Source organism: Triturus cristatus, chromosome 9, assembly GCF_964204655.1.
Source record: "Triturus cristatus chromosome 9, aTriCri1.1, whole genome shotgun sequence".
Classification (NCBI taxonomy): Eukaryota; Metazoa; Chordata; class Amphibia; order Caudata; family Salamandridae; genus Triturus; species Triturus cristatus.
In genome coordinates this window covers 448,520,105-448,538,298 of record NC_140592.1, presented here as the reverse complement: position 1 = coordinate 448,538,298, position 18,194 = coordinate 448,520,105, and the positions used below count along the sequence as shown (strand labels likewise).

The following is an 18,194-nucleotide window of genomic DNA, read 5'->3' as shown; positions in this document are numbered from 1 at the left end:
AGAACTGATAAATATGGAGAGAGATGATATTAGGAACAGCTAGGGGTTGTCCTTAGTAGTATGACATTGTTTATAATTGTGGTACCGAAATTGACAAATAGAGTCTCTACACAAGAAGATTTTGAGTGTTTTTATGTTGTCAACAGATTGGCATTACGGTTGAATGCTGCACTAACCACGAGGACTCACATAAGGAGCCCATTGGTGACCTCATTGATTGAGCTGGTACGCAAGGCCATGGCTCCACGAGGGTAATTTACTAATGATTTATAGATCCAACAAGGAGAGCTCATGTTGATCCAGGAAGAGAGGATGAATATAATGGTAAAGTGGTGTGTGTGTTTTGTTCTTCTTTTTTACTGTTTGCAGTCTCCGAATGTGACTCTAAGAAGTGTCCATATCGTGTGCCAAGCGACTGTTGTTGCCCTGACGAAATCGCCAGAAAAACTACAGGCGATGAAACATGTTGGCATATAAGAACGGTATGCATATTCTGCAACCTTTTTAAATATTGAAGTAGGTGCACTCCTAAGGCGGAATAAAGTTTGAACCTATAGTGGGTGTACCTTTTTCACTTTTTATTCTTCACTATTAAGTCGCATCACTTCTCTACGATTTTTTTCGTTGGCTTTATTTTGTGGACACCTCGTTTATTACTTTGGAGCGTGATGGCTACCGATGATGAGAAAAGTGGGCAAAGCTGACGAGTACCAGCCAGCAGGCTCAATTGGGGTTGCGCACGTGAGGTGCCATCACGTCTCTCTCACATTTTTTTACATTTATGTATCTATTCACGTTTCTCTCACGAGGTAATCAAATTGAGAAACTCTCGGTGTACTTTACATGAGTTTAGACACCTTGACGATCATTTGGGAGACTGCTTGGAGTAAAATCTTTTACCGTTTTTTTAAAGAAAGTGAAGGTGGCTAACTAGTTGGCAACTACCCAGAAATTTTCAAATTAAGGGGAGTACAAAACACCTATAAGGTTTGAACCAATTTGTATGGCATATAAACCTTCAGAAACCTAGGTCTTTGCAGTAATAGACCACCCTGCTGCACCAAGAGGACTGCCCTGCTGCCTTAAACCTGCCTTGTCCCATCAGAGGGCTGCCTTGCTGCTTGAGACTTGCTTTTCTGCTTGAACCCAGGGCTTCCAGAGTGACTCCAAGGGCTCGTTGGCTGGGCTCCTGATCAGAGCCTCAGGGAAACAAAAGGTTCCGTCCATCTTGAGCACATACCTGGGGCCAGTCTGAGTGTGTCCTAAACCCTCAAGTGGAGCCCCTTCCATCCTGGACTCTTGGTGATGGTGCTAAAGGTGCCCAGATAGCCAAAATCCAAAACTTGGGACGTACATTTTGACTTAAAACTGCTCTGAGAACTGCGAGGAGAATAGGACCAACCTGCCCGTCTGTCTGCCAAGGTGCATTGCCCGTCAGCCTGACTTTGTAGCAGCACCTGCTGCGTTCTTCTCTGCATCAGCAAATCCTGTTCTGCAGTCCTTTGCCAAAGGGGTATCTGGCCTCATGGAACTTTTATCGGCTACAGTCTCCTGCTTCGTCCCGCTGGAGAAGTGACAAAATCAAAATTTTGAATCTTCACCATACCTTTGTTCAGGGACTCCCCAGTGATGAACCACCTGCAGCCTTGCCCTGCTGAACTTTACGTTCTCAGGTCAACATTTTTCTCTGAATTTCTTCTAAATCTGCAGGTAAGTGCTGACCTGGCCCATTTCACTCTTTGTATCCGCCCTATGCTCCACAGCGACCTGCCTTATTTTTCAACTTTGACCCTGTCTTGCGGGACTAGATGATTGCAATTGGCGCTTTGATCTTTTAGGTGCTATTTTTTACCATAAACTTTAAAAATGAATAACTCAAGTTCTACTGATTGGATTTTTTTCATTTTGGTGTCATATAAAGTATTATATATTTACTGCTTTTTTTAAATTGGTGTGGGATTTTTCTTGTGTTGTGCTTTCACATTATTCTTGTTTGTGTGTTGCATAAATACTTCACACATTGCCCCTAAATTAAGTCTGAGTGCTTTTGTACCAAGGTACCTGAGGGTTAAGCACAGGTTAATTTAGGACTTTTTATGGATCACCCTGACAATGATTAGGGCTGTTGCATGACCAGGGCCCACCCTCCTTCAATGAACAACCCCATTTTTCACACCAATCAAATCTATCATTTGGAATACCCAATTTTAACTTACATTGGCCATACAAGTCATCCCACTTGCGGGCCACCATTAGTTAAAATTCCAATAATGTTGTGCCACCTACAATTCTGTGACCTCCACTTCATGGATGCACCGAAAAGAACCTTTGGAAACTCAGCAGAATCCAAAAAGAAGTCGTCAAATTTTACCTGAAGGTCAGGAAAATATATAACTCAGCCAAATGTTATGATTGTCTTTCTTAAAGCCTCTTGAGGCAAAACACCACAGCACTTAAATAGACTACATTTTCACACACCTAAATACTGACAAATCTTCAAATCTAGAATCACCCAAAAATCTTTTCGTTTAATTCCAGGTGGCTGAAAAAACAAGCATTGGCATAGCCAATAGGTCTCGCCTTAGGGACCTTATAAGTGTTTAGCCATGCAACAGTTGCATAACTAAATACTTATAAGGTCCCAAAAGTGAGACCTATTGGCTATGCCAAGCGGCTGTGCGGCCGTGAAAGTGAAAGTAATCGCAGTAAAGCGCGGCCCGCGCGCCCGCGCACATGCACTGTAGCTCTAGGCTGGCCTGGTAGCACTTTTTGGAGCCCTCTCAATAAGTCTCGCCAGAGCAGCGCATGCGCTGGGTCAGGCGAGACCTAAAAATAAAGAGGCATCAATGTGCAAACCGTAATTGGAACTCTGGAAATCTTCTTTTGAGAGGCCCTCCTAACCATCTGGTCTATAAGAAGAGTCTTAAAGCGGTCCTCTTCAAGGATCTGTCCCTTCATAGCTCAATCCTATTGGAAACAGCACTAAAATCCTAACAAGCAGATAGACCCCAAATACAAAAAAGTGGCTTTAAATCAATTAGTGGGTGAGGGGTATGCTTATCGAGTTTTAAGAGATTTTCTTTCTTGAAACATATATTAATTTAAAAGCAATGTACACTTCGGCCAACAAGTGTTTAATGGATCAATCACTACTTCAGGGCCATATTATGTTACGTGGATTACTAAAATATAATATAAAACAAAATACAATTAATATTGTTTTACTGCTGACTAAACTACTCCTACAAAGAATGCACTGCATATGTATGTACATTATTGGTAATGGGTGCATGTACAACATATCCCACTTAATATTAATGCTTAATTCTTAATGGATGGTATCCAAGTTATTCTGCACATTAGGATTTTGTAAATATAGCACTCGCCCATGAAAGAGATGACCCAGCCGATGTAGCATCGAACTGCGATGGGCTCACGATGCAACGTGGAGGCTCTCGATGAAATGCTGAATTAACAAAAAACAACCGTGACAATTGTCTTTGAGACTCTTATTTCCTGATCTGTCTGTGGAGTTCTGAATTGTAACCAATTTTAATGCAACTAAAATGCATGATTGCTCTCTAAGGTAGTCTCCCCACTTTTCTGTTGAGCTTCAGCAGCGCTGGATGGCATTTTCTGTCTTCAAGTGAAAAGGGCTATTTATTCATTCTAGGGCCACATGCATCAACGAGAAACCTGCTCGCAAACGGGCAGATTAGCAGAATCTGCCCCTTTGCGACCGGTATTTTTGCATTTGGGATGCATCATCCCAAATGCAAAAATCGCTATTTAAGGAATCTCTAAATAGCGATTCCTTAAATTGCGATTGCATTTAAGGAATCCCCAAATTGAGATTCCTTAAATGCAATGCATGAAAGTTTAAAAATTAGCGATTTCGCTAATAGGGGGAGCAAATTACCATGAAGTTGAACTTCATGGTAATTTGCAAAAACTTTGAAAAATGCACTAAAGTGCATTTTTCAAAGTTCCATCTTACACACACACATGCCCTTGGGGCATGTGTGTGTGCAAGATGTATTCATATGCAGATTTCAGGGGTGCAACAGGGTGTCCTTTTTGACGCCCTGGCACCCTTGAAATAGCATGAGCAATTTGCGATTCTCTAATTGAGATTAGCAAATTGAGAAAGTCCTCCCATTCATTCCTATGGGCCTCTAGGCCCATAGGAATCAATGGGGAGGTATTCCTTAATTGCGACTCGCAATTTGCGAGTAGCAATTAAGGAATGTTTAGAAATCGCTATTTTGTAAGCGATTTCTACATGCATAGCCTTTTGCTATTCCTTATTAGCGAATCCTTATTTTTCGCTATTAAGGAATCGCAAATCGCATTGTTGATGCATGTGCCAGCTAGTCCCCTTGATTGCCTCAAGACCACCAGACTCATATTCAGGCTTTTAGTTTACCGAAGGTGCGGGCCAAGGTAGATATACATTAGTGTGTAAAGACAGGGGGGTTATTGGCAACTCTGAGGTTGATGGTCACTTCTACCCATGCGGTGCTCATGGAAGGAAAGTGCTAGTTAGTACCCCTACTTTCAAGTTGAGATGCATAATGAAAAACTGACATGGGATATGAGCGGAGAAGTGGCTAACTTTATGATCTCGCTTAATCTATTAAACATTTTATTTTAATAAACATCCCTTCCAGTTATATCAAAATTCCAAAGACACTACACGTAAATGAGGCTACAAAACTGGCCCAACATGCAGAGGTGGGTTTATCTGTTTGGTCACCATGTGCTTTGTGACATACCAGAATTATGAAAGGTGATAGGGCAATGTGTTCCCCGCTCCTGCATCATATGAGCTTCTATCTATCTAACTCCCCCTGCCCTTGTTATGGAACCGTAATATGTCCCATGTCGTTGGATGTCGAAATGAGAAAAGTAGGTTATGCAGCTGCACAGAAAACCATTGATTGGCTATTTTATATGTACCATCTGTAGGAGAGAATAGTTAACAAAATGATCTTGATGTTGGTCAATGTTTGTTTACTCGAGAGAAAACTTGTTACCACTTCGGAGCAGTGTAAGCAAACCACATTTTGGTAAATGGTGGAGACTTTTTAAGCTGAAGTGACAATTATACAAGCAATGGGGTGTCTGGTCAGCATATGATTGCAGTGCAGTCATGAGTGAGAATATCTCAGCGTTTTCTGAGTGGGCCAGCAATTCATGCTTTTGGTGTCAAACAAGGGTACCACGGAAGGGCAAAGAAGGGGAAGTATATCAGCTTTTCACAGCTGTCTCCACTATCCTGTTGTCCAACTACAAGTAGTGGAACATTAGGCCATGCAGAAACTAATCAAGTGTTATGTTTTCGTGAACCAAAAGATTTTTCAAAAATATTGATCGGAATAGAAGGCCGCTCACAGTGCCTTCCAGATGTGCCCCTTCAATGGTTCTCTGAATAGTAAGACACCGTTTACAGGGCTACGATGACGTTGGGCCTTCACTGGCTAGCACGTTAAGCCTTCCCAATTCAGAAGATAAGCTGAAAATATAAATCTAGTACCCAGGGGCGGCTCCTCCGTAATGAGGAGCGTCCCCCCACAGCCCACGCCAGCAGATGATATATAACATTATAATGACAGATGTTATCATTTTATTTATTCTGTCTGTCTGAGCCCCGCAATAATTATTGGGCGGGCTTGGCATGTCAGGAAGGAGTAGTGTGCACTTATAAGTGCGCATATCAGTTTGGCCAGACGACCTAGGCCAGCCAAATACACATGTGCACCTATGTTTCTCGAACCCAGCTATGTTACACTGCCAGGTTGGAGAAAAGCCACAGGCTCCAATTGACTGTCTGAGCAGCAAACGAGGCCACACAGACCAACCCTGGTGCTGCTCTCATCCTATGAGAGCTTGGATTGGGTGTCTCCCCTACCCCAACAACCAACCGCCCTCCCCTCGCGGCCACCTGACCACTTGAGATAGGTGGCAGCCACGACTGATATTACCCCCATACGAACTGTTGAGCTGGATAGAGACTGAATGATAAGGGTTCAAAAAAATGCTGATCTTAAGTTAACTAAAGGATTCACTTAATGTTCTTAAACGTAGATCATAGTCTATGGTGTACTGGAATGTTCATGGCCTATAGCACTTGATGGAGGAGGTAATATATCACTTCATTTGCGATTTTCACATTCTGTATCCGCAGGAGACCTGGCTCTGCATTCCTGCTGACATGATTGGGTGCTCATGCCTTGTAAAAGAGGCTAAACTGTTTGAGAGTTGATGCGCATAATTTGCAGTTTTCGCCCTTGTTTGTTATATAATGGTAAAATATGCAGTGCTGGTCTCTATGGATACGCACACCGGAGAAGGAACCACACACCACAAATCAAATAGGGTAATCTTTATAAATCTGTATTCCCACCATATATGGGTATAGAAACTAATGAAAAACTGGGAAAGCTCAAGTCAGAGTTGTCCCCTTGCAGAATGTTTTATATTTTGGAGCCATAAAATGTGATGGGAGCTTTAAATACTAGAATGACTTTGATGATAAGGAGTCTGATATCCTGGAAGAAATATTTTGCACCCCCCTCGTCAAACTCTATCTGTGTGTACTAACTTGAAGTGGATCCCTACATGGTAGTGTGCACACATTCAAAATAAATGCATTGTACGGAAGGTGGCCCACTGAGTAAAATATGTATACCAGCTATGTTACAACAGAGTCACTTGGAAATAGGCAAAACAACCATTCTGAGAGTGTTAGCCATTATGGAGTCATGCTGCTAAAATATAAAGATGTACATAGGGTGCAAGGTTTTCCGCAACCACCCCTTTCTGCAATGGAAGCCTGTGTTGTCAGTCCCAACACCAGCTCCAATTGAAGTCAGTTGGAGTCATTTTCACACTCCCCAAATCCAATTCGGTTGGAAACCATTCCGACAAGGAGTTGGTTGGAAAGCTTTCTGACCAACATCCTAATGAGGCCCTTAGTTGCGTTGCATAAAACATGAGTAAATCTGGCCCCAAGACTTTACTTCCCAAAATCAGCAGGGTGGCCACTAGGCTGAACCCTATTTTAAACTCATGCAATATCACATCCTTGAAACTAGTGTCATAGGGTTGGAGGGGTTAGGTATCCAGGCCTCATGCCTCATGAAAGTGAACCTCTCCAATTATGACTCTAGATGCCTGTTGGAAATAGTTAACCAAGCATTCCACTGTGACTTTTGCAATTAGGAGAGAAAACACAACTTTGACACAGGTTGATAAAAAGTCATCCTAGTTGGAACAAGAAACACATAAAGGCAGAGCGGGACTAGCCGTAGTGAGCACCAGGCGTTTTCCCAGTGGGCTGGAATGATGGGGTTGGTTTTGGACCGGTGGGGGCCATTTTTGCTACTGGGGGCTGGTTTTGCAGCAGTGCTGGAATATCGACCCCCTGCAACAAATGCACAGCATCACTGTTTCCTACCAGCACCCCTCAAGGCCAGTCTTACTTAATTGCCAGAGCTAGTTTGTGTTCCCAGTCTGGCCCTGATTATAGGGCACAAAAAATGGGAGAGTACCTGCTACAATTATACGCCATGCAATTATACTACCAAATAATACTCTTCTGTTTTTACAGATCTTTAATCGCTTTCCAAGTGTTATACTACCATTGCCTGGTCCTCACAACAAGTTTCTAAAAAATGCTAAGGATACAAGAATATTTGTGAAAGAACATGTCAAAGAACATCAAACAACATTGGATCCAAGTAACCCCCGCGACTTCATTGACTGTTTCCTCATTAAAATGCAGCAGGTAAGTTCCCAAAGGTGACTACATATATGTGGATTTTCAGCGCTTTTACATGCACAAATGTACATTCTGCCTTTCTGAAAGGTTATAAAGTGGTCTGATTCAAAAAATGGCTGTAAGGCGGAATTATGCAGAAAAAATATAATTACCATCTGTTACTTTCTAAATCAGGTATTCAAACTTTTTTCGTCTGAGGCCCCCCCCCACCAAGCCAAATATTTTGAAGTCAGGGCCCCCCTCCAAAAATGTATGCCAGTACTGGGGGAGCATGAGTGACAGGGCTAAGCACAGAGGGTGGGCTTATGAGAAAACTTCAGGGAGACATTATCTGTATCTTATGAAGCACAAAAAATGTGAGACTTAAACCAGTGTAAATGCATTAGGCAAAGGCAGAAATTTACGACAAAATGCTGCTCCCCATAATTGGAGTGTTGTGAGCCCTACACACTCTTAGTCTTCAGCATAACTGCACCTTGTGTACTAATAACAGCTTCGGCCCTAAGTTGCTGGTTGTCTCCTCTGTCTCTTTCGCCCACTTCCCACCATGCATGATCCTTGCTTCAATCTTGAAACATGCTCAGTTTTCCCCGTCCCTTATCCATTGCTCCGCAGCTAAAAGCATCACTGGCATTACATGGGACATATTTACAAGGAACTGATAGAGCGCTGAAATGCGGCACATTTTGCAGCCCCACACTCCAACATTTCCAAAATGTAGGGATGCACTGTATTTACAACAATACAGCACACCCCTGTGTTTTCCCTAGTGCTGGTGCTAAAAATAGCTGCCTAGTGCCAACACAGACACCCTTGTGTTGCTGGGAATGATTGGTTTTGTGCAGGAAGGTGTCCCTGCCTACACATAAACAATCAATAATGGAGATTTGTTACTTCTATGTGTAGTAAATCACCATTATTTAATGATTGTTTATAGGGACAACTTCTTGCACATTAACAGTCATTAATGGCATTTGCTCTTTCTATGTCTGCTGAGAATGCGGCACGAGTAGAAAAAGCAAAAACAAGGAGAAATAAAAGTACTTCTCCTTGTTGCGCCATTCTAATGCCTGATATGGCATGGTGTTCGTTTTTGGTGCTGCATCAGATTTACACATCCTTGTAAATCTGGGGCACAACCAAAAAGCAATGGGTGTTGTGGTGCAACGTTCACAGCAACACCCACTCCACACCCCTTTTATGCATATAACTGTGTGAAATTGTACCATATTTACAATGCCACTTAGTGAATATGGTGCAGGGCATTGCGCCACCAGAACATTAAAAAAGTGACATTCTGGTGGTGCAATCCCCTTGCAAATATGCCCCTAAGTGTGCACTGGACTCAAATTTAAGCAAAGAGGCATGGTAAAATAGTTTTAGTTGACTCCTTATACTGCTGGGCCCTGATACCACTGCACCTGTAGTATCAATGATACCTATACCTCTGTTAACCAGACTGTCTGATGTGCCTGCTTTACTTGGCCATCAGAAAACACATCTCACCCGACCCCCCTGTTGTTAGGGCCCTGTTCCGTGCACAGCAAGCTTGACCTGGGCCCTAATACTAGCAAATGACACCCAGCTGCCCTTTTGTAGTAGACCCGCAGCACCTGCTGCACTAATGGTGGTGATGGCCCTTAAAAAAGGATCATCAGATCACCCCTGTTCCCTAGAGGCATCTCTCGGAGCAAGCTGTCTCTATTAACAATAAATGATCCCCTACATCTTCCTGGCAATATCCATGAATCTGGCTCCTCTTTCTCCTGGCCATTTCTCTGAGACCCCAGTGGTCTGGAGGATCAGGGTTTCTGTATCTGAGTGCATCACTGCTGGCCTCCTTTCTACCACTCCCTGGACTCACCCTATTACAAAAACAAAAAAAGACATACCTTAAAGGTTAAGGCGGATCTTGTGATGCCTCCTCCTGAAAGTGAAAGGGCAGAACTCCAGGGCTGGGTAGCCAGAAAGGTACAGTGAACTAAATAAGCAGCAAGCCTTCTCACCACGGTGCCTGTTACCTGAAAGAAATGTTAATGTGCGCAATTGGTTAATCACTAAATATAAAGGCTGCTTGGGAGCCAGTATAGGTTTTAACTGATGGAGTCTCTGGGGTATCCATGGTGATAAATATTAATTCTTCTTGAGAGGTGATGTGGCCTCTGAAATTATTCACCCCATACTAAATTATGTGTCAAGAAAAGTTAAATAATGCATCATTTTCTGTAGTAGTATCACTTCATTAGTTTGTCTTTTTTGTTTTTTACTCATGGTAACACTGCCTGTGCAAAGATATTTTGCCTCTCAATGACCCCGAAACCAAGGCACCAGTCTCACAGTTCACATACTATTTTCAGCACTTCAACTGTGCATATGAATGAAAACAGCCTGAAAAAGTGCCAAACAAACGAAGTCGCACTTCCAGGCACTCTTTATTTACAAGCTGCTGTAGAGGCATTAACGACCTCCTGTGGTTGAGCAGTCAAAGCTCCCTCGGGGAGGAAGATCTAGGTGAGTGAACACGACTCATAACTCAAAATGCAAAAAGGGAAAACAATAAATCAGTGTCCAGCCCAATGCTTGATTTATTAGGAAGACGTTTTATTTTAGGTCATGGCTCTAGTAGTTGTCAGGGGCATCCCAGTCCCATGCTCATGTTCAGGGTTATTCCCCATTTACTGGTGGCAGCATGAGGGAATACAAACTATTAGTCCATACTCAAGAATGTTACCTTTTGACCATTTAGAAACGCAGTCAAAAGTGTCTATGGTGACGCAGCACCATTAGCAGTGAGTTCCTTAGGGTCCAACTAGCCCAGTTTATGTTTTACCCACTCTTGCAGCAGTTAAGAATTCAATGATGCAGCAGGTACCTTTAAATACACACCCACGAGTCCTGCTTAGTTCGGAGACGTCAGGCTATTTGTGGTCCATGTGGCAGCACTTGGCAGTGCCAGCCCTCTCTCCTGAATGGCACTATCGGAGGTCTTCCAGATGTCGGAGAAGATGTCTGTGCTTGCAGCTGCCGTAAATTGATTTTGCTCATCAGGGGGCATGGGGCAGTGGAATCCTTTCTTCAGCTCCAGACTGGAGTAAGCGAGGGTGTGACGTTGTCGGCAGTGTCTCAGGCAGTCCTTGTGGCATACGGAGTTGCTGCAGCACAGGGTTATCCGGGTGCAGGCTCTTCCAGCCTCAGCTCCTCAGCCAAGGTGGAACAAGTCTTGGCCCTCTGTAAAATGATACATTACCAGTGGCCTTCCTTTGGCATACGTGGTCTCCAAAGCACTGTGGGACAGGGGTAGCAAGACCTGCAAGAAGTTCATCACATGGCTCAATTTACCGCAGCCCACTTTCGTCATACAGGGGTTGCTGAAAACAATCTTGCACATGGGAGATGACCCATTCGGTGCTTAGCCAAATCCTCACACAGGAAGTCCTCACTGTAGAGCAAGCCTTGACCCCAGACCTGGTCACAGGCAGAAGTCTTACAGAGCTTCCCCCACTCACACAGCCTCCCCTTCTTACTACTTTTCCAGACACCAAATGTGATTAAGGGTCCGGGCCTTTGAAGTTTTATGTTGGGGTTCTGCTTCTTTTGAAGTGGGCACTTCTACTTCTTATCTTCCTTCATACAAGATGTCTCTCACAGCAGGCATGACCCAAAGCTTATTGTCTGCAACACAATTCTTGGAAATGAGCAGACTTCAAACCTGTCTGTCAGCCAAAGTGTTATGTGCATCAAAAGATTGATGCCAGATCCCCATCCCTACTCTTTATGATTTTCTTATCAGCCTCATCTCCCATTCTGGGATATATCCAGACCTCTTCCTTTTGACCTAGCACTGAATCAAGGAGCAGTATTTTGAAATGTAAACAAAGTCTCTTCCTTTTCCCTTCTGTGTGTCACCACCCAGCCCACAGTAATGTAGCAATACATAAATCTGTCTGGGGGGATTCCTTTCCTCTTCATTTTTAGCAGGCAGGCCTTGGCTTCCCAAAATGGAATCAGGGTACTCTATACAATGGATCAGTGCAGGCACACTCCCTCAGTGTACTTTCACAGCACGCTTTGGATCCAGCACTGTTACTTCTATGCATTGTACCCTTAGATCTACACGTGCACTCCATACACACACTCAATCTGCACGACCTGTTCAGCACTGAAGGTTTTCTATCTTTAACCAGGATTATTTCCAAACACACACACTGACGCACACACACTAACTATGTGCAAGCTGCACAACACTTCGCCCTTCATGTATTTTACTTCACGCAAGCACACATATACTTAGCACATGCTGCTCCTGCACATGCATTACACAGCACTACATATCTCATGGATGTATCCCTCTCAGGCATACATACAACCAGCACATGTACTAACCACACATACACTGCACAGTGCTGCTCCATCCTTGTACTGTTACCTTCCCAGGCACATGTATAACCAATGCAGAGTCACTATTCCTGTGCTGCCCAGCTTTCCACATTTATCTGATGTAAGCCAAGGTGAGTTTAGCACACAGCAGCAGACCTTTTGAAAAGGTGAGTGAGCCTCCAGTGATACAGGGTAAAAACAACTGATCGCTACACGGTATGCTGCCACCACTGCGCTCGTGCTGCTTAACTCCTGGTGAAGGCAATCACCTTCCACCACTAGAAGGGTAGTGCTTTAGGCACCTCTTCCAGTCCAACAAGACCATGATCCATGACACAAGCCTATGTCATGCCACACACGCATGATCCGTGTTTGCCTATAAAAAAAATCAGCATTATGGATTCAGACAACAGTACAGTTGCCACTTAGGGCAGGGTTACACATCTTTACCATGCAGAAGAATTAGCACACAGCAGCAGAGCTTTTAAAAAGATGAGTGAGCCTCCAGGCCTCACTCCAATGACAAAGGGTAAAAAGGTCCTAGTCACTACAACTGATCGCTACACAGTATACTGCCACCACCACACTTGTGCTGCTTAACTCCTGGTGAAGGCTATAACCTGCCATCACTAGAAGGGTGGGGCTTTAGGCACTGCTCCCAGTCCAACAAGACCACAATCCGTGAGACCGGCCCATGTCATGTCACACACGCATGATTTGTGTTTGCCTATGACAGCATTAGAGATTTAGACAATAGTACAGTTGAGCACTTCGGGCAGGGTTACACAGCTTTACCATGCAGAGGAATTTTACGTTCCAACAGTGGAGGTACCTGAACTGAGCATTAAATAGTCAAAAACCTGCACTATTGTATTTTGTGTATGGTTGTGTAATTGGTTATACTCCTTTCTCCTGCTTTCGCAGGTAATGGAATGGAGTCATAAGGCCAGGTGCAGAGTGGATATTTAAAATACCCTGAAGGGTAGGGAGCATATGATTAGGTTAAATGATGAAACATTATCTAAAGTGGTCTGTATAAAACAATTTAAATGTTTCAATTCAGAATTTTTTTTAGAAGCTTCAATTGTTGATGTAAGCGTTAGCTTTGCAGCACAAGTACCATGATGCATTGGTCTGTGTTTTATCTGTGTGGCAGGTGATGAAGATAATCATCTTCTACCACAGAATCAAACGGGTCTTTCACTTGAGGAAATACTCTACAGGATGGTCTCACACACAATCCAGGTGTCAGGCTTCCTCATCGGCCATCCCACATTCGTCAAAGAATCCTCTAATAGCAAACGAACACATACTAGGGCTGTAGTTCAAGCATTAGCAGGAAACTGAGGAGAGTAAGAAAAAGGAAAGGGGTCCAATACTAAAAATCCCTACCACATACTGGTTACATTTTAGAACTTGTATTTCTTGGTGGAGGAGGGATGGTTAAAAACGCAGATGGACAACAATAGCCCTATTATGGCGCTAATTGTCCTATTATAAACAATCAGGTCTGTTTAGTCAATCAGGTTGACATGTTTTAGCCCCCAAAATGGCCCCTACAGGGGTCCCGGGCTTTCTTCAGGAGCAAATTGAACCCTATATGTCCCTACAGTGCTTCTCTATTACATGCATACAATACTCAGTTGGCCCTTAGTCCACTCCGGGTCCTTCTGTGCCTAGAGGAAACTATCTAGAAGACATAAGGATGGATGGTTAAGTGAATACATTACACACATATACACCCACACACCATTGAAAAAGAAAACATATTCTGCAGCATAGCCAAAGTGCATTTGTTTCAAAAGGTTTTGAGCAGACTGCTTTTATGCCCAAAGGCAGTTGCCCTTGTACAAGTATCATGAGTAATACACACATTCACACACCTGTGCTCATGTACACTCACTTCTAACACATACGATGTCTGCGTGGTGTCTTTTTTTTTTTTTTTTTAAATTTTATTGAACAATAATTCGATTACAAGCACGGGCCTACAACCACCAGGGCCGGCCGCTAAGTACAGAATGAAATATACATTTATCAAGGCTGCAGTCGGTTCCCGGGGCTCGGCCCCGTAGTGGCTCCGGATAGTTCTAAAGGAACAGGAGACTTAAGTCCAACAGACACAAAAACTAAAAGAAAAACAAAAGGCGAGGCATAAAGACAAACAGCGCTGATCAGGCTTCCTCCGGGGAACTCCAGTTCAGACCATTAAGCAGCCTGCAAAAGGAAGGAGTACCGGGAGGCTGGGGACGGGGGGGGGGGCCAAGGGAAATGAACGTCCATATGTAGTCATTCCAAAAGGTGCCAGGAACCGTCAAGGGTCAGGGGGACATGGCGATATCGGTGTCCACCAGGGGGGGCGTACAGATACCCCCGCGATACGCATTCCATTGCCCCCAGATTCTGCCCCATGCCCCCGGCTTACCACGGGCCACATACACAGTCTTCTCCCTGAACATACACCAGTCCATATTCTCCTTCCATACTGACACGGTGGGCGGCCGCTGGGCACCCCAAAGCTGCGCTATATCTCTCTTGGCAATCATGTTCCCCAGGGCCGCCCACCGAGTCTGAGCCGCGCTGTAATCATTGGGCTCCCACACATTCAGGACACAGCGACGCACCTCCGGCAGCAGCACAACCCCAGTGACCTGTCCCATAACCGTATGGACCCGGCGCCAGTAGTCCGCCACCTCGCGGCACTCCCACAGGATATGGAGAAAGGTGGCGCTGAGCCCACAACCCCGCTTACAGAGCCCGTCGTCGGAAAATCCCATCGAGACCAAGCGAGGACCCGTCACATACACCCGGTGAAGAATCTTAAGCTGTACCAACCGGAGACGGGCTGGAATGGCGACCTCCTTGGGGGACGACAGTGCAGACTGCCAGTCCTCGTCGTCCAATTCCACCCCATCCCCCGTCCAAGCCTCCCGAAGGCGCACAAAGAGGTCAGCCCGATGATTGATCAGTTTTTTATAGATTAAAGAAATAGTACTGTCAGGGACATGTCCGTCAAGTATGCGGTCCTCGAGGGGCGAGGAAACCGGGATCTTGGTCCCCTCCCCAAAGACCGAGAGCAGGGCGTGTCGAACCTGGGCATAGCGGAAGAACTCCCTGTCCGTAAGCTCATATTCGGCCTGAAGCACCGCGAAAGTCTTAACCGCGCCCTTATGCCACAGGTCTCCCACTTTGCTGATACCAATCGTGTCCCACTGGTCAAACCCCTTCGTAGTCCAGAGGCTGCCCAGGCGATCGGAGGCAAACAAAGGAGTAGCACATGTTAGTCGCTCACTCCAGCCCGTGGCCGCAGTGGCAGCCCTCCAGGTCCGCACCGCAATCTTAGTAGGACCCGTAAGGGTCCGGCCAGCCGAGCGGGAGTAAAGTGCCCTGTTATAGTTCCCGCCGGGAAGCAGGAACTTGTCCATCTCATACGCCGGATTCAGGCCAGGCGCATACGTGGCATGATTAATGGCCGAAAGCTGCGCGGCCCAATAATACCTGCGAATGTCGGGAAGCGCGATGCCCCCGTCGTACCAGGGGAGAGTAAGCTTAGCAAGAGCAATACGCGCCCGCCCGTCCCACACCAGTCTCCTCTGCAGGCTCTCCACCTCCCGAAAGTAGGCCACTGGGATGACGTCGAAGGAGTTCTGGAGTGCATAGAGGAACCTGGGAAGGGACATCATTTTGAACAGCGCGGCCCGACCCAGCGGGGACAGGGGCAGCCTGCACCACCGGGCCGTGTCCTCCCGCAATCGCCGAAGTGGACGCAGGAGATTCTGCTCATAGCGAGCCACCGGGTCCAGCGAAACGTATATCCCCAGGTACTTAAAGCCGCTCAAAGATACTTGGATCGGAAGCCGAGGCGGCAGGAGAGGAGGACCACCGGAGATCGGATAGACGCAGGATTTAGACCAGTTGATCGTGAGACCCGAATTGTTCCCAAAGGAAGTCAGAACGTCAAAGAGGACGTTGAGCGACTGCCGCGGTGAGGTGAGATACAGGAGAATATCGTCCGCATACAGCGAGACCCGATCTTCGAAGCCCGGGGCCCACCGGATCCCTCTAAGCGAGGGCTCCCAGCGGAGCCAAGCAGCGAGTGGCTCCAGGGCGAGAGCAAAGAGCAAAGGGGACAACGGGCATCCCTGCCTCGTGCCCCTGCCGAGGGCAAAGGGCCGAGAGACCCGCCCATTCACCACCACCTGAGCCATGGGTCCCGTGTAAAGAAGCTTCACCCAGCCAATAAATCCTTCCCCAAAGCCAAATTTAGCCAAGACAGCCCAGAGGAATGGCCACTCGATGGTGTCAAAAGCCATCGTGGCATCCAAAGAAACCAGCACGGCCGGTTCGGAGAGGAGCTCCGCCCTGGCAAGGGCGCCGTGAAGACGCCGCAAGTTAAGAGCGGTGTTACGATGCGGGATGAAGCCGCATTGGTCCGGATGAATAAGATCGCACACGACGCTCAACAGACGATTGGCAAGGACTTTCGCCAGGATCTTAGGCTCAGCATTTAGCAGTGAAATAGGCCGGTAAGCAGTACAGCGGTCTCGCGGCTTGCCCTCCTTGGGGATCACAACTATCGTGGCCAAACGCTGGTCGGCCGGAAGGGAACCCGCCGCAAGAGACTCACGGAACATGCGACTGAGGAAGGGCGCAAGCTTGTCAGGGCGCAATTTATATAGCTCAATGGGCAGACCGTTGGGACCCATAGCCTTGCCCGAGCGAAGGGAGCGGATCGCGGTCGCTATTTCATCCGCCGACAAGGGGGCGTCCAGCCGCTCACGGTCCTCAACGGACAGGCCGGGCAAGGCGATATCCCTCAGTAGAAGGCGAGAGTCGTCCTCATCCCTGTCAGTCACTGGGGAGTACACAGCCCGGAGGTGGTCGGCGAAACATTCCACAATCTCATCCGGCTCAGTCACACACACACCGTCCGCAGCACGCAACTCCGGGACCACACGATTCACTCTCTCCTTCCTGTCCAGCCACGCGATCAACTTTCCCGCCTTGTCCCCGGCATCGTACAGTCGACCCTGCTGCTCCCTATACATAGTTTTGGCCGCGTCAGTGACCAGGGACCTATATTCAAACTGTTTCAGGCTGAGGGCATGGAGCCCGTCCGGAGTGACATTCGCCTCCAAGGCCGACTCCAGCCCCGAGATGTCAGTCTCCAGCCTCACCACTGCCTCACTCTTGACCCTCTTAGCCACCACTATCTGGGCGAGGGCGTGTCCGCGGATCACGGTTTTAAAGGCTTCCCACAGGGACATTGCAGACGACACCGACCCCTCGTTATCAAGGAAGTATTGGTCCATAGCCTTAACCAGGCTGTCACGAGTCGTAGGGTCTCGCAGGTACCATGGGTTAATGGGAGCGATCCGCCCTGCAGACCGCGACCCGGTGTCAAAAAGAAGCCACAGCGGAGAATGGTCGGAGATACCCCGCGCCAGGTGCCTGACCTCTCGAATCCGACCAGTCTGCGCCGCGGGCATAAGGAAGTAGTCTAACCTAGAGAGACTCCCATGCGCCCCCGAGTGAAAGGTGAATTGACATTGGGTCGGATGCATTAATCTCCAACTATCCACCAGGCCGAAGGTCTCCAGCATCCCACCCAGCCATGCCTGGGCAGCGGGGAGGGTCCTTGGTGGGTGACGATCCAGTTCACCCGAAACCACAGAATTAAAGTCCCCGCCCATGAGCAGGAGGCTGTCCGGAAGGTCAAGCAGCATTCGACCCAAGTCAGTGAAGGTGGAGTTCTGGAGGCCTGGGGGGACGTAAACTGAAACCAGGGTAAGGGGCTGCCCCTCCCACCTCCCAATCAAACACACATAGCGCCCTCTGTCATCCGAGACTATCTTAGTGATCTCCACCGGAAGTGAGGTTCGCAGGAGAATGCCCACCCCCCTGGAACCAGTTGTGAAACCAGAATGGGCCACGAGGCGGTATCCCCCCCTGTTCATTGCATGACAAACATTGCCAACCAGATGCGTCTCCTGGAGAAACACCACATCAGGAGTCAAACGACGCAAATATTGCA

At 46.7% G+C, this 18,194-nt stretch overlaps 1 protein-coding gene across 1 annotated transcript in view; it reads left to right on the top strand.

Annotated features, from left to right (window-relative positions):
• The window catches only part of LOC146798114 (cytochrome P450 2C16-like), a 317,969-nt gene that overhangs the window by 189,393 nt on the left and 110,382 nt on the right, over positions 1-18,194 (top strand). Inside the window, exon 5 of the mRNA XM_085625337.1 lies at positions 7,613-7,789. Coding sequence (XP_085481463.1) covers positions 7,613-7,789 — 177 coding nt within the window. The remainder of the gene's footprint in view (positions 1-7,612; positions 7,790-18,194) is intronic.